At 35.8% G+C, this 24,499-nt stretch overlaps 1 protein-coding gene across 7 annotated transcripts in view; it reads left to right on the top strand.

Moving 5' to 3' along the window:
- Positions 1–24,499, top strand: part of AKAP9 (A-kinase anchoring protein 9) — a 111,078-nt gene that overhangs the window by 76,411 nt on the left and 10,168 nt on the right. For 4 of the 7 annotated variants that reach the window (XM_065666392.1, XM_065666391.1, XM_065666390.1 and 1 more), the window contains 19 exons: positions 492–654; positions 3,868–4,080; positions 5,057–5,095; positions 6,294–6,526; positions 8,517–8,636; positions 11,340–11,516; positions 11,626–11,730; positions 12,133–12,285; positions 12,529–12,708; positions 14,917–15,987; positions 17,038–17,178; positions 17,566–18,063; positions 18,460–18,523; positions 19,253–19,371; positions 19,777–19,968; positions 20,705–20,893; positions 21,519–21,663; positions 22,388–22,607; positions 23,614–23,764. In XM_065666392.1, the coding sequence (XP_065522464.1) occupies positions 492–654; positions 3,868–4,080; positions 5,057–5,095; positions 6,294–6,526; positions 8,517–8,636; positions 11,340–11,516; positions 11,626–11,730; positions 12,133–12,285; positions 12,529–12,708; positions 14,917–15,987; positions 17,038–17,178; positions 17,566–18,063; positions 18,460–18,523; positions 19,253–19,371; positions 19,777–19,968; positions 20,705–20,893; positions 21,519–21,663; positions 22,388–22,607; positions 23,614–23,764 (4,173 nt within the window). The remainder of the gene's footprint in view (positions 1–491; positions 655–3,867; positions 4,081–5,056; positions 5,096–6,293; positions 6,527–8,516; positions 8,637–11,339; positions 11,517–11,625; positions 11,731–12,132; positions 12,286–12,528; positions 12,709–14,916; positions 15,988–17,037; positions 17,179–17,565; positions 18,064–18,459; positions 18,524–19,252; positions 19,372–19,776; positions 19,969–20,704; positions 20,894–21,518; positions 21,664–22,387; positions 22,608–23,613; positions 23,765–24,499) is intronic. The other 3 variants (XM_065666388.1, XM_065666394.1, XM_065666393.1) reach the window with 2 other exon arrangements.

Genomic DNA, 24,499 nt, shown 5'->3' with positions numbered 1-24,499 from the left:
AAAAAGTACGGTGCATTCTAAGTGTCTATTTCCCTGGTGGTCTCATTTATCTTCATTTTAAGGAGAAAAAGAGATGAAGCACCACTTGTGTCAGTTTATATTGAAACTTCTGCCAGCTTTGTGCAATGTCTTTTAGCCATTCTAAGTATTATGGTGGGTGGTAGCTTACTCATATGTAGTGTAAAACTCCTGTGCAAACAAAGGTGAATCTAGTGTAAACTCCTAAACCAGGAATTACCGGAACAAAGACAAGGATTTAGCCAGGTGGTTCATTGAGTTCATTACACTGACAAAACCTATTTGCTTAGACTTTTGTACTAAATCAATCTTCCTGTTGTAGTCTTCAAATGCTTGTCCAGTAAAGTTCTTATACAGTGTCCACTGGAGTTATGTGAGACACTGTAAAGCAACTGTTACTTAAATAGGAATGATAGAAGAGTTGTCGAAAACCCTTTGGTTTATTTAACTTACATAATTTTTACCTGTTGTAGCTTGAACATGCTAAAATTGCTCAGACGGAACTCATGCGAGAGTCCTTCAAAAAGCAACAAGAGGCCACAGAGTTTATCAAGTATCAGGAAGAACTACAAGAACGTCTTAATGAAGAAACCAAAGCCAGAGAGCAGTTGGCTTTGGAGCTTAGTAAAGCTGAAGGTGAGTAGCTTTTTAATGAGTTGTTGAACTTTACATTCACCTATTAATTAGAAGATTAATTAGATCAGTTTCTTCAGAGATTTTTAGAATGTTATCAGCCGTCTAGATAGTTATGGATAAGGTGACCTCCGGAGGTCCCTACCAACATCAGCCAGTCTGTGATTCTTTTTCCCAGTTTTGTCTCAGTATTATCTGACTTACTAAAATTAATAGCTTGGATATGTGTTTTTGCAGACAAGCTTAAATGTTAACTTAGTATCATTAAATGATAAACAGTTGAAGCAGGAAGGCTGCTTCGGAGATCATCTGTTCCAACCCCATGCACAAAGCGGGGTCAGGTAAGAGCAGGTTGCCCAGGACTGTCCGGTCAAGTGTTGAATCCACATTGTCCATGTTTGTCCACAGTGTGTCTGAGCAGCCTTTTCCAGAGTTTTACCACAGTCAAAAGAGGCAAAAGAAAAAACAACCATTTTTTGTGTGTTGAAATGCAGTTTCCCATATTTCAGTTTGTGCCTGCTGCCTTTTGACATTCACTTAGTTTCCCACAAACATGGATGAAAACACAGAACCTTCACTCTGACTTTAATGCTGTGGTGGTGATATGCTTCAGTTAGCACTCTGTTTGAAGCCAGCTTTATAAGTGTATTAGAGCTGCATTAAGGAAGCAATTAAAAATTGCAGGGTATTGCAACAAGGGAAGTCCAATAAACTTCTCTGACATCAGGAAAATATGTTCAAACCTGACAGACACTTAATTTGTTCTTTAGAAATAGCTTTGTTGTCTTTATAGCCTAATGTTTTTATTTCCACCCAGCATTTCTACCATTATCTCTTTGTAATTAGCAGCTGGAAAAGATGCACAAAACACCAACCCTGTAGGTAGGTTGTCTGTAGTAGTAAGCAGAAAGATACTTTAGTTAGTTCTAAAGATCAGCAGACTTCTCTGAAGTCTGTTTTCAAATGGTCGCATAAAGTTTCATAGCCAAATGTTATTCCTTGAGAATGCCACCCTGACAGACTTCATCTTGTTTTTACAGATAATCCAGCATGAGTTCACATGCTGTTAATAGGTGGGACACATAACCAGACAAGGAAATGCAGGTTTCTAGGCCAAGTGTCTAAAATGTGATGTGAGGGACAGTTGGTAGCTTGTCAGTTCACACAGCATAAATGTTGTGTGTCATCTGCACCAGCACTGGCTGCAGCATTTCAATAGCTTTAGTAAAACTGGAAAGGAGGAAAACCGATTTCAGAGGGAATAGATTCAAATCTGAAAGTGGCATTATTAATTTTTTTTTTTCAATTAAGGGTGAAAACCCCCTCATGTAGGTTTTGTTCAACATGCAAAAAAAAGATTAAATCTTCCACCAAAATGTTGACCCAAGAATTTATGTTCTTGCACAGATGTAGTTACAGAACTGTTTAGTATTGGTGAATTTCAGAACATTGGCAGCTTTTATGTTTATTGCTGCTTTTCTTCAAGGATAATATTTTTGTCTCGTTAATTTTTTGGGGTTTTTTTTATTCACACATCTTCTATAGTAAGGTAATACAGACTAACACATTAGGACAAAGCAGAAATGTTACAGTTCATTTTTGTTTAAAGGTAGGAATCTGTCATAATGTCAGAGCCCTCTGCATTAGTTTATTCCTACAAGAAGTAACTAAAAAAAATGCCGGAGAGTAATTTTATTTTTTAAAAGCGCTTATTATGAACTTATCTCTGCTACTTTGTCTTCTGGGTCTGTATTTTTTACATTAGTCAGGTTGTCCACCAGGAACTACAAGCTTGCCTCTTCTTTATTGCAGAGGGTGCATGCATAATTGTATTTAAAGATGACATCCCACAGAGTGAGACCTGCTTATTATCTAATTTTTATTTTCACATTTTTATTTTTGTTGTATTACTACCAGACAAGCAAATAATATAAAATAAGTAGGTTTTTCCCTGGACCAGTGCAATTCTGTCATTAAATTTGCTTGTGCAAACAAACTAATAGCAGCAGAGAACCTGCAGACTTTTACTAGGTGCCAGTTTGTAGAAAATGGGATTGCCCGCATGTAAATGAACAGTTCTAGAGTGTAAGATAGAATCTGATGCTTGTTTTAGCCCTTGCTAGATATATTGCACAGTTGAGCAAATTCAGTTCAGTCTTTTGCAGGAATTCAGCTAATTTGTCCCTCATTGCTTGAATGCTCTACAACCCCTGAATTAATTAAATAATTTTTCATCCTTTTTTTCTGTGAACTTCTGAAATTAATGCACTTCTAAAAGACAGGCACCTTTTTTTTTGGTTTTGATATAATGAAACAAAAATGCCATAGAACTCTCTTTATTTAATTTCTTCTGCTCACTGAACTGAGTTGTGAGCATACTCTGACAACGCCAAACTACATTCTCTCATCAAATGCCTTTGATAGGTATGCAGAAAAATGTCTTAATTCATTATACATCTGATGGTACTCTGTCTTCTCTTGAGATAAAATGTGTCATTTTTGATCATTTCTTTCTTATCACAAAAACTGCTGTGGCTGAGACATTTTCAAACCTCTAGTGTTTTAGTGTTGTCAGATGTGAGTTACCTAATGTGATAGAAATGCTAATGCCTGTTTGTTCACTGAACTCTGACAACCTTCATTACATCTCTTAAAGGAAAAAAAAAAGGCAGGAGTATATACCACAACATGTGATCTTAGCAGACTACTACCTCGTACCTTTTTGGTGAGGGTGTGCACGCTATTTAACCTGGGAATGCCTTCTCAACTTCCAGTCTGTTAAGTACTCATTCTGAACAGCATCTGGTATGATGGGAATAATTACTAGCATTTGTCTTGTCTCAAATTTTTGAATTGCTGTTAATGATGTTTCTAGATCAGTATTTTTTGTTTCAATAGCCAGTCCCTCTATGCAGCTGTGTTCTCCGTGAATCCAAGTTTGGGAAAAAAAGATTAGTCAGTGACACTTGGCTGATATGCATGAGGACCAGACCTGGATTTCTCAGGCTGTATATACAAAGATGACTATTACTTAATTTTCTCCTTTAGGGAACTCAGTGCTCACAGAGTTTTACTTTGGATTGATAACAAATGGAAGCATCTTCAGTTTTTGTATATTCTCAAGCATGTGGGAATACTGTCGTAATATCGCCATGCAAAAAACTCAAATTGTTCTGTATTTCTATTAAAATCTGCCCCAAAATTTCTGTTCTACAGGCCTCATTGATGGTTATGCAGATGAAAAAGCATTTCTGGAAAAACAACTCCAGGAAAAAATAGATGTAATTGACCATCTTGAGCAAGAACTACTGTGTACAGGTAACAAATTACAGGAGTTAGAGGCTGAACAGCAGCAGATCCAGGAAGAAAAGGAATTGCTTTCCAGACAGAAGGATGCCATGAGAGCAGATGCAGGACCAGTCGAACAGCGTATGTATTCTTCACAGTCTTTCCATGAGGTTTTCTTGTACTTTCAAATAAAATAGTAATTTTAGTGGTTCCTCCCCTCATTTGTAATCATTAATAAAAATGTGATAAGGCAAAATGGGGTATTTTCATACTTGATGCCTAATGTTAGCCCAATAACTTTTCTAAATATGTAAACAAAAAAAAAAATCATTGAGGTTTCAGAAGTGTTGAGCAATCACAATTATTCTTCAAGCCAGAAAAAGCTCGATAGCTCTGAAAATCTGCTTTTATTTTTATTATCACTGGAGGTGGAGTATCTTGAAGTTATGGATAAAAATACTGGTCTAAATACTAATACTTTCCAAACAGTATTTTAAAGGGATTAGCAAGTATACCTACCAGAACGTGATTGCCATACTTACTTTAGACACAGAAGATACACTTTTCTAACAAATTCCTCTTTTGAGGAAGAATGGCACAAAAGTTGAATGGTAAGGAAAGCCTGTTACCTACCTGTAATGAAAACTTTCAGCACTGTAGTGAAAATTCCAGATAAATACCATGTCAATGTAAACTAACTGCTTACTCAAAAAATAAAAAAAGCATTTACCCTGTGTCTTTTAATTCTTCCTTAAACTAGTAACTTCTGTGTATGATAGGGGAAGAAAGTTACCATAGCAGTGTTTTAATAATTACTGATCCTTCAAGGACTCCAGTTTAGTTATTTGATTTAGGTTTCTAAGTATTTTAATGTGATTTTCATGTATAACAACTGTAAGGATAATTATATATATATATATATATGTAGGTACTTACATCATGCATACCAGAATAACTTGCCACATTCCCTAAGTTATCTCAACAACGTTATCATTAAATGCCACTTCTATCTTTGGCTTCATTTTCTCTTACATTGTTGCACCACAAGAAAACTGTAGCTGGCATGTGAATTACTTTGCTTCTTTTTTTTGTTTTCTCTCTTTCTCTATTCTCCTAGGCCTAGTAGATGCTGCAGTCGATGCAGCTTCCCAAGCAGGTGTGTTTGTATGTTGCATGGCCAATCTGTAATTGGGTGGAAGACTTACACGTACTGACATTGTTAATCAGGATTATTGGGCTTTCGGCTTACTGACATTACTTGTAATTCTTACTGGCCTGCAGCTTTGATGTTGTACTTCATACTCAGTTTTACATTTCATTAACAACATTTCTTATAATTTCTAAACATGATAAGCAAATTCATGAATAACCATCATCTTATTCACCTATGGATTACAAATACTTAGATAGTATTGGAGGGAGATTTTGTTGCCTTTTTTTTTTCTTCGTTATTATTTCCAAATGCAATTGAGTCATTTATTGTAATAACTAAATACTGTATTATATTGATATATAACAGTTTCCTAGAAATGAGACTTTGTTAAATATGATGTAAGATGATGGTACTTAAAGGATATTTCTTCTATAGTGAAAATTAATTGTATTGTTTCTGTCTAAATATCAATCATGTTTTAAAGATTATCCAAATGTAATTGCACTTTACAGTTTGGATTTTGCCTCCAAGGATTCATATGGTTAGTTAATATGTACTTCAGTGGGCTGTGGCTTCAGAAGCTTAATAAGGTGGTTTGGGGCTTTACTGTGTGTACGCTTGCCTTTTCGTGAGGACTCAATATTGGGCATCCATGCAGTCATTTATTTTTACAAAGCTCCAGTAATAGGTTGATAATTTCCCTCTCTGTCTGCCTGGCAACCTTGCTAAGTCCTTCCATGTTTCCTTCAAATTACTTACATGTATCACATTAAATGATGAAGACTGGGAGTGGATTGATTTTACTGACGCTGGGGATGAGAAGACGGTTGGGTTTTCTGTACTTCATTGTTTGCTTACTCTAGCTGTAGCTTGAACCCATGCATTTTATTTTCTTTTCAATTATACAAAGACCTTTTAATTTGTATGAAACTTAAACAGGCAAGTGATCCAAAAAACTTCACTAACAGTTCTCTGAAGACTAATTGAAGGATAGTGGTTTTCATATGGATTTGATTTAGTGGTTATCTTAATAATTTCTCAGAAGAAAATACATTTTCTAAAAAAGAAAAAAGTAAAAACCCAAACCAGTTCACATCCTTCTGCAGAGTACAGCATGGATACCTTGGGGAGTGGTTCTGCTCCATAACATTACTAACTATTCATATCTAAAAGTAGTGTGTGATGCTTTTATTATAACCAGAATTACTGGAGGAAACAGAGAAGCTGATGAAAGAAAAAATAGAAGTACAGCGTCAAGCTGAAAAAGAATATGGTGACCTTCAGAAGCAAGTGAAAGTCTTGGAAATAGACTTGGAAGAACAGGTCAATCGTTTCATAGAGCTAGAACAAGAAAAAAATGCAGAACTAATGGACTTAAGGCAGCAAAACCAGGCTTTGGAGAAGCAGCTTGAGAAAACAAGAAAATTTCTAGATGTAAGTATGGTAAAAGGCTAGTTCCATGAGGGTGGGTGGGCACCTGTACTGAGGTTTCTTTCAGCAGGAAATGCTACTTTTTTTGGATTCTGAGCAAACATAAAAAAGCACACAATAGTCACAGTGTTATAGCCCAAGAATTTCATTAGTGTTTTAAAAGTAAAAAATTCATTCAAGACACTTATTTAGGACTGCTCTGATTTCTTAGAAGAACTCAGTAGACTTCTTGAATGTTTAAAATAATGGAAAAGTTCTAAAATTAATAAAGAAACATAGTTTTTTTTTTTGTGATCTTTTTTAACAGTTGGTAGCATTTCCATTTTTTTCAATAAAGTCTCTTAGAATTAGTCTAAAGTCTGTGCAAAGTCCTGCGCCTGAGTTGTGGCAGCTGAGGTGTAGTGGCAGCTGAGGCAGCTGTATAGGCTGAGGGATGGACGGGATTGAGAGCAGCCCAGCCAAGAAGGATTTGGGGTACTTTTTAACTGGGAATAAAAAAGCTGGGCGTGAGCTGGATTCACAGCCCAGAAGGCAAATTGTATGCTGGGCTGCATAGAAAAAAGCATGTTCAGCCGGTCGAGGGAGGCGATTCTCCCCCTCTACTCTGCTCTTGTGAGACCTCACCTGAAGCACTGTTTTCAACTGTGTGGCCCCAAACACAAGAGGTTGTGGACCTGTTGGAGCTGATCCACAGTTTCTTTTACAGTCTTCCTTTGTAGTAGCCAAGAATCTTACCTCCCAGATCCTAAGCTGAACCTTTCAGGCAGTTATATTATATGTATTTGTCCCCATTTACAGTGGCAGCGGCCTCTGTTGTACCCAAGTTCTTCCTGCCTGAGGCTGCCTCTGCAATTTTCTTTTAGACTCTAACCCATTTTCAGCAAACACCATCTTCCCCACCTCCTTCTTTTCCCATTTTATTCCTATTAAGTGTCCTGTGCTGCTGTTGAGAGAAATTATCTCTGTGCTTTCTCTATTAACTCTCTAGCTGACAGCAGCAGGGTGGAATAATATTTTTACATAATAAATATAATGCCCTGTGGCACCTTCTCTGCATAATCTAAGCAGTACTAAAGGAGAGATTTTTCCAGATACTTGTTACCACAAATGGATTTGCTATATTTCATTTTCTACAATTAGAAGATTATTTTTTTTACTGAAACTAGTGTGTCATAATAGGCCAAGGTTCAGAAGTAAAAATTCCTATTACAAGTGTCATAGTTACAAATGCATTGTGGTTTGGGATTATCAGTAGCATGAACAGGAGAGTTACCGATTACTGAGGTGAGTAGCTGTTTGTAATAACAGCATTAGAATTCTGCTGTTTCCTCAAAACAGCAGGTGAGTTTTTAAAATCTGCAAATTGTAAAGGTTAAGGTTTTATTCTGGTTTCCTGAATTTTTGCAAAGTATGTGGTTGCTAGACAGAAGCATTCCTCTTTGTATCAGATACTTCAGCTAGTTTATTTTCATGCATCTGATAAGGTTAGTCTGTACTACAAATTGTCATTTAAAGGTGATGCTTCACTTGATATAACAGTTGAAACGGCTTGAAAGTTAAAACTGAAATACAAAATTCAACCATTTATATTATTTCAGTGTTTTTTACTGTTGGCTCCTCATCAATATTAACACAGAGTTAATTTCTATTCTTAAGCTACATATATCAAAGACAAACATTAAAAAAGAAAATTATAAAATCCTGGCTTGTTACCATTCGTGTAGTGTACCTGGAACAGAAGAAACAAAACTGTTATTTTTGTGAAATAATACTGGATGTATCTATACTGTCCTAGTTTTTTAATTAAAAGTGAAATTGGTTGGCCCAAATGTTTAAAGGAGTTTTTGTTAATGATAGTTGCAAAAAAGGATCTGCTGCCTTAAAAATACTGACATACTGTTACCAGCCTCACAGTAACAGAAATACACAGTAGTAATATACTTAATTTAGATTGAAATCAAATGGTGTATCCACATCATTTCTTAACTTTCAGGAGCAAGCAATTGACCGAGAGCACGAAAGAGACGTATTCCAACAAGAGATCCAGAAGCTGGAACAACAGCTTAAGATTCCACAAAGGAGTCAGCCTGTCAATGAACATCAAACCAGAGAGGTAACACATTTTATTACTTGTACTCAATGAATATAAATGACAAGTTGACAGCTGTTAAGAGACCGTAATGAAGCTACTTTATGGTGTACCTAATCTGCATCTATTTACAAAGTAGGAAGGTAAATCCCCTTAGAATGACGGGTAAGGTTTTGGGGGAAAGTAGTGAAACTCTGTTTCCGGGGTTTCTTGGTTGGTTGGTTTAGAAGTAGTCATACAGTGACTTCATAACTTTGAAAAATGTTCTTTCATATGACTTAATTTAGAAAATCCACTTTTTTTCAGAAGCCTGTGGAAACATTCAGGACTACTTTAGCAATTTTACATGTTCTTATGCTGTTTTGTGACATCCTGTTTATAGCACAGGTACACAGCTGAAGTAATTGAGTTACCAAGGTTCAGCACCTGAGATGTAGTAGCGCTGTCTGTGTACACTTGAAGCTCCCCAGTGGAGGGCTGTCGCCACTGAAACATATTTAGTGACTATAGAACAGCAGCTCAGGGGAGTCTCAGAAAACTCTTAGACCCAGCAAAATCAAGAAAAGTTGAAGCAGTGCAAATTAAAGTTCTTCCTGAGGTAGTTCAGTTGTTGTAATTCAATTCTTAAATATTACCAATATTTAGTATTCTGTATTACATAGTTTGGGATCATAGGCAGTAATAGAACAGAAGTTGAAGTGTGTGAGATGTAAGTTGTCGAAATAATTACTTAACAATTCTCAGATTTAGAAGTGTAATTCATAGGGGAGGGTTTATACATTTCAGTACAAAAGTTTGTAAGAAATCTCAGTCAAAGTATTCAGTCAGTGCTGTGTGATATGGCTGTCAGCAGTCTGTAACAATGCATCTTCTGGAATTAGCTGGGTGCATGTTAACACATAGGGAACAATTCCCTGTTTCCTTCTGTTGCAGTTTGTGCGCACACTCCTCTTCTGTTGACACATTCTACAGATGGCAGAGACTTTTTAGCACATGTAGTTTTCCTGAATCCAAATTGTTCATTTTTGAGTTCATTTTGTTACCTGTCTGGTTAAAATTTGGGGCATGGGTAGCATGCGAATTCCTAATTTGATAGCATACTAAAAATCACCCCCCCCCTTTTGTTTTGTACAGAATCTGTATGTAAAAATCACCCCGATCTATACACACACATACATATATGTATGTATCTTAAATTGGCAGATATGCTACAATGAAAATCTAAAGCGTGCTTTAAAACGAAAGGTATCCATAACTGTGATTAAAAATCTGAGATTTGTATTAGATGCTTCTAAATAAGATTAGATAGGTAGAAAGACAGACAATAAGATAATGTCTGCAAAGAGCCGCAACAGGTGTATCAACTAATTTAGAGATACATTAAGAATTATAGAGAGAATTTCCAGTGGCGTATTATATTTACATTTAATTTTTATCAAGTGAGGCACATAGTCTTATTATATAGTATATTTTGATGTCACGAAGTTACTTGGAATATTTAATAAATAGTACATTTTTTCATTATTTCTCATGCTTTTCTGAGGTAGCAGCTTTATTTTTTCATAGTTGTAAGGTTTCTGAAATGCTCTTCTGCTTTGCATGAATGCTGTGAGCATTTTCTGTTGATAACAATTTCTTTTTTACTGTTGTTTCAGCTTACTCTGTCAACTTATTCCAGGGAGGGTTGTTGTAAAGGGACTGCTCTAGACTTGATTTTTCGTTTTCCATTTCTCTCTCAGGACTTTTCTGTGGTCACTTCAGACTTTAATGTTACTCATGGATGGATAACGTCAATAATGCCATCCTGTCAGCTTTTTGTTCTGGGCCTCCTCTCTCCTATCTGTTGAAATACTTTGAGTCTTCTACCTTTTGGCTACATCGTAACTTCCTAACTGTAAATACTGAAATCAGTTTTTTGGGTGGGACAAACATTACTTTTCATGTCTCGTGCTCAGTTGCTTAGTTTAACTCAGGTATTAACTCTGCATCAGGCCTAGTACCATGGATTTGTTACAGATCTTTATCATCTCTAATTTTGATTAATCATTTCTGAAATACTGCTGGAACTGGGATCATTCTTATCTCTATCTCCTAACTACTTCAGTTATTCTTTTAATATACCCTTACAGAAAGTGAAGTTATATCATCCATCACATCTGTTTGGTCCCATGTAATAAACACACCAAGAAACCAAAACTGCCTGATTCTCAAGACCAAAGTATAGCAGTTCTCTTCAATGTTAAAGGCATATCCTAAAACTCAATGGGTCTTTGTGTCACTGATCAACTCCTCCTTATTTTGAATAATTTTGTCACAGATTTTTATAACTATGATATTCCTCAAAGGTGCAAATAGCATCTTGACCTTAGGGTCAAGACATTCCATTTGTAGATGTTACAGGTATTTTTAGTGGGCTTCATAGGGATGCCATACTACTTGCTTTTAACTGACTAGAGAATCTGAAGGCTTCAGAAGACAAGGTCAGTTGTAGAAAGTAGGTGGTACAGCACAGAACATATCACTTCTTAAAAAATGCTGTTTGTATTTGTTGGATGTAGCACTACAGTATCCTAACTTCATATTCTGTTTCACCTAAAGAATAGGAGTTTTGTTCTGAGGAAAAAAAAAGGGTATTTTTTCCCTGTCAAAAATGAGTGCTGTTGCTATTGCTGGCAAACCCTTCCAATCTAGTATAACATATTCATCTTCTTGCTATATTATCACCAGGTTGAACAGTTAACAAATCATCTCAAAGAAAAAACAGACAAATGCAGTGAGCTTTTGCTCTCTAAGGAGCAACTTCAGAGAGATATACAAGAACAAAATGAGGAAATTGAGAAACTAGAATGCAGAATAAGAGAACTGGAACAAGCCTTAATCATCAGTGCAGACAACTTGCAGAAGGTATTGTTTGATCTAAAACTACCATGTACTTGCTACTTTCTTATATTCTTGAACAAAACAGTATATCTTTTTTTTATCTGTTCATTATTACTACTATTTATACTTAAAGGTGGAGGAAAGGAAACAGTTTGGCACTATCATAGTAAAGGGAGAATTACCTCTTGAAGTGCAACTCCAAGCTGAACGAGAAGCTGTGGACAGAAAGGAAAAGGAGGTAAAATACTTGTGAAATACTCCATGTTTCTGCTGATATTTTGATTTGTTGGCTTTTGCTTTCCAATTGAGTTTAGTGAGGTATAAAGGTGAAATTTTTTAATAGGTCGGAGAGACAGCAGTCCAAATGCCTTTGAAATTCCCTTGTGAGCTAAGATAGCTGTTATTATTGTCTATGTTAATGCTAATGACTTACAAGAGCATTTCTAGAACCAAAATTGAGTCCAGTTAATTAAAAAGAGTGATTTCAGCTAATTTTTAGCGAGTTTTAAAATTCCATTCAGTTTAAAAGCACACCTCTGTTTGTGCATACAAAACCAGTTTACTGTAGACACTGCACTTGAAAATTAGGACATTTAATTTTTGGTATGCTCCTTTTCCACCCTTTGTTTTGGAAACATAGGTGACAAACCTTGAAGAACAACTGGAACAGTTCAGAGAGGAGCTAGAAAATAAAAATGAAGAAGTGCAGCAATTGCACATGCAACTAGAAATTCAGCGAAAGGAGGCCACTACACGCTTGCAAGAACTTGAACAGGAGAACAAATTATATAAGGTAGGTGTGTTACAGAGAAGCCCAGAGCTTTGTTCTAGAAATGCATTATTGGAAAAAAGCCAAGATACAAAATTCTCTCTCCAGCCTTTCACAGTTCAACTTGTAAAATATTAATAAACTCATGTAATTTTTATTCCATGCAATTTGTTGATATTAATTGCTATGCCTTATATACTCATACAAGAATATGCAGAAAATGTTATGTACTACTGTAACATGGGTTTGTGGGGGCTTTTTTGGTAGGATGAAATGGAAATCCTGGGACTAGCTATCCAGAAATCTGAAAAATCCACCATAAAGGACCATCACTTAGTGGCTGGGAGGCTCGCTCACATCATGCGAGAAAAGGAGCAGGAAATAGATCATCTTCACGAACAAATAGCAAAACTGCAACAGCAACTTGAAGCCACAACTGATAACAAAGTACATACTTTTGAAATCTTTTTCACAGTCCTACTTTGTGTTGCTAGATGTTTAAAATAAAAAAAACCTCATTCCCCACACCAGTTAAATTAGCTTCCATTGCTGCCTTAATTTAAAAATGCAGATGCTTCAGTTTCAAGCAACTCTTTAACCCTAATCTGTTTTTCCTGTTTTGAAGGGTACTATTTGCTTGCTTTTCTTTTTATTATTCTGCCTAGTTTCTGCTTGAGTTTTTGTCTTAAATTCTTGTTCGTTCCTTATTCTTCTCAACATTCATTCTACTGTCTGCCCTACAAAGACTTTACTTTCAGTGTTACATTTCAGTGACACCTGTTGGGTCGCATTTGATTTTATAGGTTTTTTTAGCAGTAAACTTCTGTGCTCCATGAGCTGTCTAAATGCTTTACCATCCTACCAAAGCTGCCAGCATCTTTAATCCAGTTTGGAGCATGGTGGATGTGCAAAAAAAAAAAAAAAAGCTGTGTTTTGTTAGAAATGGAGAGCAAGAAGGACATAATCAGATTCATCTTTCTTTTATTTACTCAGATTTAACACCTGTAGATTTCTGTTCATATATTCACAATTCAGTTATGGGTATTTATGATAATAAGCTGCTGCTTCTGGATTACTTGCATTTTATGCAGCTATAATGCTGTTCAACAGAATGTGATTTCAACAGAAATTCTACTTGCTGTGCATTGATGTGAGAGCAGAAACAGGCTTTCAGTCTCACTTTTCATTTTTTCATAAAAAGAAAATGGAATATTTTCAGTGGATGAAATTTCCATTCTGGCCACTTTAAATGTGAACATGCATTAGTCATAAGCTTTTACTCCGAAGCAAGTATTACTCAGTAAGGTTAGAACAGTAGTTCTGTTAACCTTCAATATAGGGTAACATTCTACTGTTGAGTCCACTAAAATAGAGCTGCATCCAGGCTGTATAATTTCACCATGATCTTCTGTGCAAAATGAACCACAGTGAATAATGAAAAAACTTTAAATTGGGTTTAGGAAATTTGATTTAGGAAGAATCATACTTTAGGAATCCAGACCCATTCTGCATTATACAATAACCACAGTAATATGGTTACATTTCCTTCTCTTGAGAAAAGTACACAGGATTCACGTATAATTCATTTTAATGACTTGTTTTATTACTTTTAATGACATTTTCCTGTTATATAAAATTTCATTTCTTAATTTCATCCTCTTACCCAGTTATATTTTCCAGGACATTAAATGCTCTGCTTAATTATGAGATCATTATTAAATATTACTTGATTGTTCTTAGGTTAATCCCTTTCCTAGTCCCTTGGACATCTTCATCCCACTAAGTGCTTTTCTTTTAATTACTGTATTTGCCTTCAGTGGTCCTTTATTCCATAATGTTATGAAGAAGAGAAACTGTTATGTTGTTGATAGCAATCACCAGGATCACTGTTCTGTTCTTCTGAAAATTAATGACTTCTTCACATTTTCTCAAGTGATTTTGAGCTTCCTGTATTTTCTGTGGATTTTTAAATATAAGTTCTAGGTTATAAATTCTCTAATTTATATGGTCACATTTGTAATTTTTTTTCATACATACTATACTTATTACACAGGTGTCTTATTATTCTTTTAACTAACTAAGCCTAACAAAGTATTGAGAAATACAGGAAAAAGCATGGCTATTTTAGTAATTAATTTAGTCATCTTTCTTATATTCTGCTTTTTTTTTAATCTTCATATTTCTGAAAGGCCCTTTTAGAGTTCTTACCTCCTGTAGGTACCTTAACATTTTATTTCATCATATCTCTTCCTAAATATTTTTGACAGATTTCCTTCTGCCTTTTTCAGTGTAGAAGCACTGTTCATTTCAGATATCCAGGCATTCCCTAAAGAAAATATATTCACTTTGTTTCTTCCGTGTTTCAGATGTCTGTGAATATTACAAATGTTTCACTTCATTAGATGCTTTCACACCTATTTTGCAGTTCATTATGATCACTGGCTACTTTGTCAGTCTTAGTGAAGATGTCCTGGTGCACATAAAGCTTTACAAGAGACATCTCATCAAGAAATTCACAGAAAACACACTTTCTTTTACAAGGTGTTACAATGATTTATTAAACTGTTGCTGAAGTCCAGGAGAAAAAATATCTGAGGTTTATGTAGCTGCCCATTATGAAGTTCTTCTCTTTTCTTTGTTTTCTTTTTTTCCCAGGTCGTTGAAGAGCAGAATGAACATATTCGGGAGCTTGAAGCCCAGGTAGAATGTTTGAAAAGTGATCAAGAGCGTGTGAAGAAGAAAAATTACGAGGAAGTAGAGCAGTTGAATGATGTTATTGACAAGCTTCAGCAGGAACTGGCAAATATTGAACCAACAGTGCCTGCAGACATTGCCGCTTTTCAGGAAGATGCTGACAGTCTAAAACACACCCTTGAAACAGTTCTGGCAGAAAAGGAAGCTTTGGAGAAGCAAGTAGAAAGCACAAATGTAGAGGCGTCTCGAGCAAAGAATGAGCTTGAGGAAACTAAGTTAAAAATGAACCAGCTAAAGCAAGAAATAAGTATGTTAAAAAAAGAGCATGAAAGAATAACAGAGAAATACAAGTGTGCGCTGATGAAAGGTGATAGGGAAAAAACAGGAGATGGGAGCACTGAAAAGGTGGAAGAAGGCTTATGTGAGAAGATAGGGTTGCTAGATCAATCCCAGCTTGCGTCTTCAGATGAGAACACATTAGTCGCTATTAGCAAGATGGAGGTACAGCTGCAGCAACTTCAGGCATGCATTAAGGAAAAAGATTCAGAACTGTGCCATTCCTACAATGAAATAAAAGCCCTGAAAGAGCAAGGCAAAGCTGAAAGAGAAACACTTAAAAAGAGAATATTAGAACTGGAAAAGATACTAGTGGAAAATGTTGCTGCTGCTCTTGTGAGTCAGGTTCAGCTGAATGCAGTTCAAGAGCAAAGGAAATACATGCAGGAAATGCAGGAATCTTCAAAATATGTAGAGGAAGCAAGCAAGAATGCCCAAACAGAAGGTTTGAGTGATAGAACTGAAAATGAGATGGGATCAAAATTCTCAGTCTTAAAACAGAGGCTTAGTGAGATGGAGGATCAACTGGCAACCGTAAATCAGACCTTGGAGATAGAAAAAGAAAATGTAAAAGTTGCACAAAAGGAAGCTAAAGTGAAAGAAGAAAGACTCTTAGAACTTCAACAATTACTAGAAGAGGTTCAAGAAAAGCATGAAGGAGAGATTCAGAAATACATTAAGCAAGAAGAAGTGCAGGTAGATGCCATTTCCTTTTGGCTTGTTTTCACTAAAATCTGAAAAACTTCTTAATGAGACTAAGTAATAGGAATATTCTGCTGTGTTGGGTAGACTTTTCTTTCTGCATTACTTCTGGTGTTACAGAGAAGAGAAGGATGTTATTTTTAGTTTCCTAAAAGGTTTCCTTTTTGCATTAAAAGCAGTTTGCCTTTCACAAATATAGCATGATTTTAAATTTTGGTCATATACTTTGTTATTGTTTCTTTGAATTGACGTAAAATGAAGTGAACTGCACTTTTACAGTAGAGCAATAAAAAATAAAATGATAATTGATTATATGTGGGAGGGTTCAGAATGGTAAGTGAGTGATAATACTTTGTGTCTGTACAGATTGTTGAGGTTTTTTTTGTGGGGACAGAAGGGACAGTGTTTGTTTATGTATGTTTTGATTTTAGTTTACATTTTCTAGCTTTCCTGTCTTGATTACAAAGATACTTCCCATCAGTGGTTTTTACCAGTATACATTAGTCCTGTTTTCCATCCACCACTGGTTGTGTTGCCTTTGAATTTAAAACCTTCAGTCAAAGTTTACTATACTTGGTAGCCCAAACATGGGCTTAATTGCTGAAACTCTTGAGTTCAGAGACATCATGGAACCCAGTGCTGGACTAGAAAAGGTTCCAAGACCTTCATCCAAATATAGATTGAATGAATGCCATAAATGTCTTTATAGACTTAAAAGTATTATCAGATTTCATTTCCTACTCTGTTGACCTTCTTCCATGTTCTTTCTACGTGGTGTAGCCAATTTCTCCTCGCAGTTCAGTAAACTGTAAGAAGACAGTCTTTCCTCCCATAGTTGTCCAGTTTGTGGGAGTTAATCTAGGAAAATAGTCTTTAAGTCTTATTTTTTTGAGGCTACGTTAATCCAAGTAACGTACATTTGTTTTCCCCTATGGTCTTCTCATTCGTGGCTTTTGTAGGCTGGTGTGAAAGTGATCCATGTTGTTAATACTTGATTATTTCTAAGATTCTTTACCATTTACCGTATCTTGTGTTGCCATGTAGGTAGGGGCACAACTCCTGGGAAGTCAAAAAGAAAATGTGCTTATTAATGAACTAGAGCAACTTAAAGAAGAGGCAGCTGCTGCTAAGGAAGAACTGAACAGTTACAGAGAGAAGGCAGAAAAACTTCATCAAGAGCTAGCAGTAAGAACTGGATTGTTCCATATTGTGTTTAAAGCAAATGGTTATGCAGGACTTCCTGTACAAATATGCATGCTATAGGTTTTTTTGATCTTGTACTGATAATGCCACTAAGAAAAACAGTCACTCAATACCTACTGTTGGTGGAACAGAACTGGTGCTGTAGACTAAACCTTCACTTGTAGCCAAAGTACATAGTTTTACAGGCCACTACAGTGCACCAGCGGATCTGGAGCTGTATTTTTTGGCAGTTGGTATTTGCTACCATGTGTCATAGCTGCTTTAAAATAGGACTAAACCGAGGTCTAATGGTATAGAGGACTGTTTGGGTTTTACATACTTATTTTAAGTATTTGGAAGGACTGAAATTCAGATTCTCCATATTTACAGGTGAAAGAAGCAAGTCTGATACACCTTCAGGAAGACCTGTGCAAAGTCAAAGAGAATCTAGTTCAAGCAGAAGAGAGACTTGCAAGTTACATGAGAAAAGACAAGGCAAAACCTGAAAGCAGAAAGGATGCAGAAGTAGCATGTGATTTGTTAGACAGTGAGCCGACTCCAATTAGAAAAAGCTCATCATCACAGACAGACAAGGCTATGGAAATAAACAGCTGTATCCAAACTTTACCAATCCTTGTTAAAAATGCAGAAATCCAAAATGATCTGCAAAGTGGATGCTCTTCAGAAGAGGTTGCAGAGATCATAAGAGAATTTACTGATAAAATTGATCAAATGCAAGAACTCCATGCTGCTGAAATCATGGACATGGAGACAAGACATATCTCTGAATCTGAAGCATTAAAAAGAGAAAAATTTGTTGCAGTGCAAGTATTGACTGAGGAATGTAATACTTTAAAGGAAGTGATAGAAAGTCTACAAGCTAAAGAGGTATGTATCCAATTTTATATTCATTGGTTCATGCTTTCCCTCCTGCTACAGAAATTCCTATTTAAAGTCTTAAGTTTGAACCATCAGATGTTCATTATAAAGCTTCTAAGTATTCTAATGTTTCTATAGTCTAGGGAGAGATTATGAACCCCTTCTTCAGCAATTTAAGTTGCTTCCATATGCTACTACCTTGGACCTGTCCTGCTCTGTGAAGTGGGGACAAGTGTAGGTCACCCTATTGAATGCCATCATTCTCGTCTCCATTTTGATTACTTTGGTTACAGTGGAAACCAGACAGAGAGGCTTATGTTGTTTCCTGCTCCTTAAAATCAGCTCCCTTCTTGTGAGTGCAAGTGGAGTGATAAAATATTTGATTATTCTGTTTTCTAAATATAGGGGATCCCAGTTTCTGGATTAACACGTTCTCCGCCATATCAAGGTAGAGATGGAGGTTCCAGTGGTAAGAAAGTTACATTCTTTCAAACAGCATTATTAATTAAATATGCTTTTGTAATACTAAGTGTATCATTAGAGAGTTTGTGTTCTAAGAAATAAAACCAGCTACTCCCCACAGTGAAGCAGAAGCCTGCTGAGCTAGCAAAAGATGCTGAGCATGCCGTGTTTCTTAATTTGCTGTGGAAGGAAGGTTACTAGAGTGGAGATGGGTTGCATCAAGGCATCAGATGCTAACTTTTTTATTCACACTGAAGTTCCTACATTCTTCTCACGTTATATTACTTCTTCAGCATAGCTTCATCATCTCTTGATAGAATTTAAAAGCTACAGCTCCCTAGCAGTGGGAGATAATAAGTACTGACTTCTCCAAGAGCAGTAACAATTACTTACATGGTTCTTTTCATAGGCAGAGCCTAAGCATATTAGGAGGGAGTCATTTGACAGAAGTGTTTGTGCAAAAAGTTGTTTCTCATTTACAAATAAACTAGGATTTTTAAGTTTGGGGATTCTTTGGTTGGTTGGGTTTTTTTTGGTTTGGTTTGGTTTGGTTTTGCTGTAACTGCTTTGAAACTGAAAAAGAAACAGTACAAAACAGGCAGTCTCCAGGCTTAAAACCAACTCTGGTGACATGCAACCACCTGTTACAACAACAGACAAAAATAATCGTTTGATGCCTTTTCTTCAAAGTTTCACAGTAATCTAGCTTTCATCTTTCTCTCTTCTTTTATTTTAGACTCCAGTTCAGACTGGAGTCAGGGAATGTATCTTGCTCAGACCCAGGGATCTGACACGGTATCTGAAGGAATAGATGAAGGTGAAACTTCAACAGATTTACTTCCAAAAAAAATTAAGGTAAAATAGAACTGACCATTTTTATTGTGGAGCAAGAGTGATACTGCGAAAAGCTTAGATTAGCTGCTGCTTGATTAGTAAAAAGAGAGACCTTTAGATAAGTTTTGAAGTGTCAGCTATTTTAATACATTTTAGAAAATTTCTGATAAATTTTGTGCATTTTTTGCATGTTAAATTAGGTTAAATATGAGGGGGTTTAACTTGTTTGCAATTATTTTGAGAAATAACTCAATTATGATTTATTGTAGTTACTGTGTGTTAATGTCATGAGCATGTACTACACAATTTTACAGATTGTTATTAACAGGTGTCGAGTTATTTGTTTACTTTTGTAATATAGATAATAAGATTGTTATTACTGTGATGAGGACTGGCATTACTGATTTTTTTATGCATTCATTGTAGGGTTTGCTGCGAGCAGTCCATCATGAAGGTATCCAGGTGCTGTCTCTCACTGAATTTCCATATGGTGAAAGAGAGATGCCATCTCTTAAGCAAGAGCCAGAATCTTGGCTTGAGGAAAGGAAAGCTTTTCTAAGCACCATTTCATCTTTGAAAGACCTAATTGCAAAAATGCAACTTCACAGAGAAGCTGAGGTATAAATAATATCACAAGATTCTATCTAAACAAAAAAAATTGATGATTACCTTGTAAGGCACATTTACAGTTCAGGCTTAAATGGTCTAAATATACTGCTGTAAGGCAGAAGATTTTAAAAATACACAGTAAAACAGCATACCATATTTTCTGGTGATAAAATATATCTTAATTTGTAGCTTGCATTTGTTCTTCATAGCTTTTGAGTGTATAATCCACCTTTTTTAAAATAGTTCTATTTTGCAAGCATGTTTCCAGTAGCCATTAAAGTAGATTTTTTTTAATGTTGTTGTATATTGGTATAGTAAAACTTGGATGCTGTTAAAAAGATTAACTTTATATCAGTTCAAAATTAAATCTTCTTCATACACACTATCTGCACATTACCATGTAGCTCTGTGGGAGCCTAGCAGCGTACCGGTAACATCATAAAAATTAAAAGGATAGTGTCATATGGTAACATAAATATTAACTACATGGGTCTAAGCTTTCAGTTACAAAAAGCTAAATTGCTTCCATCTAAAACACAGATGAAAGATTAGCATTTGTGTATGCAGAAGAAATTGTGATGTGTAGAAAAAATACATCCATTTGTATGAATGAATGTTATTTAGCTATTGAATAAGGAAGGCTCAATATTCCACTGAAAACGCACACTTCATGTAAAATGATAATGACCATTCTTGATGGAAACTTTGAATTCTGCCATTTAAATTACTTTTTATACCACTGTAGATGTATGCAAGTGCTGAATCTCCTGAAGGTGAATCAGACTGGCGAGGAGAACTTCTGCATGCTATTCAGCAGCTTTTTGTGAGAGAACAAAATGTTCTTCTTGCTGCGTTTCAAACTGAACTTGCAGAACTGGGCACAAGAGATGCAGTGATATTGGTGAATCAGTTAGAGCACAGACTGCAGGAGCAGGTAATATAAACCATACTTCAGCCAAAGTGTGTTCGTCTAAATTAGATTTTAATTTTGAATGTATAAATCCACTTTAAAATGTCTGTATTGCTAGTAGTTTTGACAGTATAAGGGTGAAAAGAAAGACTTGTAGGAAGAAGAGGTGCGTTTAAAAAGAAACACTGATGGGGTGCGGGGAAAAAAAGACAATTTTGGATGCACAAGCTAAAAAAACATACAGCCTTCAGAGATCAGTTTTAGTTCAACACAGTTGTCCTGAGCTTGATTTCATTAAGTTAATTAAAATTATGTTACAGTGTCTAAATGAAAAGATAGCTTGTATATGTAAAGAAAGTTGTAAGGAGAGGAGGACAGAGAGGTGTCAGTTATCTCCCCTGGAAGATGGATTAGTGAGGAAAATTAAAATTTACCATAAAAGCTCTTTTGATTCTGTAATTTTGATGCCTACTACTGAAATAAAAAATAACTGTTTCTTCCCAGTATTATAATATTGGTTTATTATGACTTAATTGAAAATGTTTTGAATATATATGCAGTATGAATATCTAAGTAAATGTAATATCTACACCATAGATATTCTAATAAAATCTGGAGCTTTACTTTCAAACATTTCTGATGCTAATAGGCTACTAACCAGAGAGCAGCAATGGACTGTCTTCAGAGTGCAGACAGAAGAAGCTTGCTGATGGAGATTCAAGTCTTACATGCTCAGATGAACAGTAAGAAAAATAATCCAAAGAGAGAACAAGAAATGGATTCAAAAAGCCAAGGTGACTTCTGTGGTAATATATGTCTGTTTCCAAATGCTTTCATGGCAGTGCTCATAAAACAGTAGGTGAAAACTTACAGACTTTCTTTGCTCTCTGATGCTCTTTCTGAGTATGCATACTTTTAATCTTTTTCATTCTTATTGGACTGATTTTGCAAAAATAGTCTGTGTTCTTACTACTTGTATCAGATTGAAAGTGATACAAAGTTATTTCAATTGCTGTAAAAACTGAGCTTGTATTTTGAGGTTATTTTCCATGTATGCACTTCAGTGTTTAGGTTCGACAGCTTTGAAATTCTCTAGGTTGGATGGTCAGTCATAATGAGTAATCTGAGAAGCAATTAGAACAAAAAAAACCCAAAAAGTTCAGAGAACAGGTATACTTCAAAGTCAAGTGATGCTCATTTAGTGTTTTGTCACAAAAATTTGGTCACAAGTATACATCCATACCTAACTTCGGCTATTACTCTATTGTAATCCAACCAATACATATTGGTATGGTTGTGCACATAGTCTTTTAAAAAAGTGTAAGAATTGAAGTAACTTCTCAGAAAATACAAAAGTTATGAAATGATTTTGCTTTCACTCCATTATTGAAAGAATATACTGTTCAAAAATACCACTCTTGGAGATAGCCGTGTGGTCATTCTCTGTGCTAGGGGAAACTACCCAAAGAGTGTTGTTTGCTTGATAAGTAATTTCCGTATTAATGGTACTCTCATTAGAAATGCTGGAGTATAATATGCAGCAGAAGCAGTCACAGATACTGGAGATGCAAGTGGAGCTCCGGAGTATGAAGGACAGAGCAGCTGAGCTTCAGGAACAGCTGAATTCAGAGAGAATGATGGGTGCTGAGCTGAAGAATGAACTCGCACAAGCCAAACTAGAACTTGAAGCAACCCTTAAAGCACAGCACAAGCACTTCAAGGACCTAGAAACCATCAGGTTCAGCTTTCAGTGCCAAACTTTGTGTTAACAGTGAAGATTATCTTTTCCATGTTATCTCAAATCATAATACTGGCTTTATTAAGGAAGTTGCTGTAATGTAAATTGCATGTGCATAAAATAAATGTAAAAAACTTCTCAGTTTTTCTGTAAAACGTATCTGACAAAGAACAGGCTTCTGTTCCATTTGTCAAAAAATGTCATTCTCTTCATTAGGAAGATCTGATTCACAGCCTGATCTAGTGATTTATTAGTATCAATTTTTGGCACATTAGACTACTGTATACAAGCTAATAAGTATACCATACTTACTAAAAGTTTTTCTGCTTCTAAAACTGAATATAGAGAAAAGAATTGCAGAGTTAAGATGACTTTGCAAGTACTTCCATATAAAACTTCATAACATCCAAGTGGTGTTTTGGCATTGTCAGAAGCAGAGGTGACAGGCAAAATATTTAGCAGTCAATAAAGCCATTATTATTTATGCCTTTGTTCAGCTCTGAGATAGCAAATCAAGACAGAGTTTAAATTGGGATTATTTTATAGATTACCTTACAACCTTTACAGTCCATAAGGGGCCAGATTCCTTTGCAAATTGATGCAAAATTTATTTGGGAAAAAGAAAAAAGAAAATTCATGGCATAATTTTCTTTGCGAGACATGGCAGCAAGATGTGTTTCCCCTGCATTTGTACCTGTTTTGGCCAGTGACTGGATTAAGTTAACACTAGCTGCCTCCAAGCCACCAACTAATACTAAATGGCCACTCAGAATTATCGGTATGGTGTACCGATAGTATGGACACACCTGCTGTCATTTTTTGAGTTATTCGACTCCATTTTTATTTTTGAGTTAGGTTTGTTTTTCTAAATTAGCTTTTTGCAATTACTCTACTACACAAGCAGTGTTTTCAGTGCACAAGATGGAATAAATATCAAGTAACTAACGTCACCGTGATGGGGATTAGAGCTATTGTCTAATCCGGAAGTTGTCCGTTTCTCTTTTAGGACTGAAGTTAAAGAAAAGGCAGCTGAGCTAGATGTTCTCAAGGATACAATGGCCAGCGAACAGAAAAAATCAAGAGAGCTACAGTGGGCTTTGGAAAAGGAAAAAGCTAAAATGGAACGCAGTGAGGAAAGAGGAAGAGAAGAGCTTGAGGTATTCTGTAATCCAAAATAGTCCGGATCAAGGAGCACACAGTTACTCTTTCGGTTAACACTTCATCTCAGCTTACGTTTTTGTCCAATGTGTGTCCTGTCTTCAATAGCAGTATTGTATCTTCTGGAGCAGGAGAAAGATGTCTAGAAGCTGTGTGGCAAGCTAAGAAAAAGGCCTGATGTAAATTCCAGTTAAATCAATAGGAGTTTTACAACTGCCAGTTTAGGGCCAAAATGAAAAGAATTCTACTTTGTATAATAGAATCAGATACTCATGGGGACAGGGCACTGCTAACGTGGCTACACCTAGCCCCCACCACAACTTAACTCAAAACATAGTATTTATTATTTCTTTCCACTTTAAAAGTTAAATGTTTCTCCTCATGAAAATCAAACCAAGGACTTTAAGAGAAAATGGACCAGTATCTTCCTTGAGTGAGGGAGAAGAGAGCATGTATCCTTGTGCAAGTATTAAGACAAAAAAGCAATCACTAACAGCACAGATTTATTTGCATTTTAAAATCTTAACTTCCAAAATTCACCTCCACAGTTTTAGAAAGTAAAAGCAGTTGCCTTCAACTTCAGAACTGCAGCTTTTTTATCTCATTAAAAAGTATATGTTACAAATATCCTTTTATTAGATGATCCAGTCCTAGAATAAACACCTATAATAGATTTTAATATTAGATGTAACTGCAGCATTGAGTATTGTCACATTAATTGTGACTAGCAAAAC

This window comes from Lathamus discolor, chromosome 2, assembly GCF_037157495.1.
Source record: "Lathamus discolor isolate bLatDis1 chromosome 2, bLatDis1.hap1, whole genome shotgun sequence".
NCBI lineage: Eukaryota > Metazoa > Chordata > Aves > Psittaciformes > Psittacidae > Lathamus > Lathamus discolor.
The sequence above is the reverse complement of the archived record's forward strand: the minus strand, read 5'-3'. Positions and strand labels throughout refer to the sequence as shown.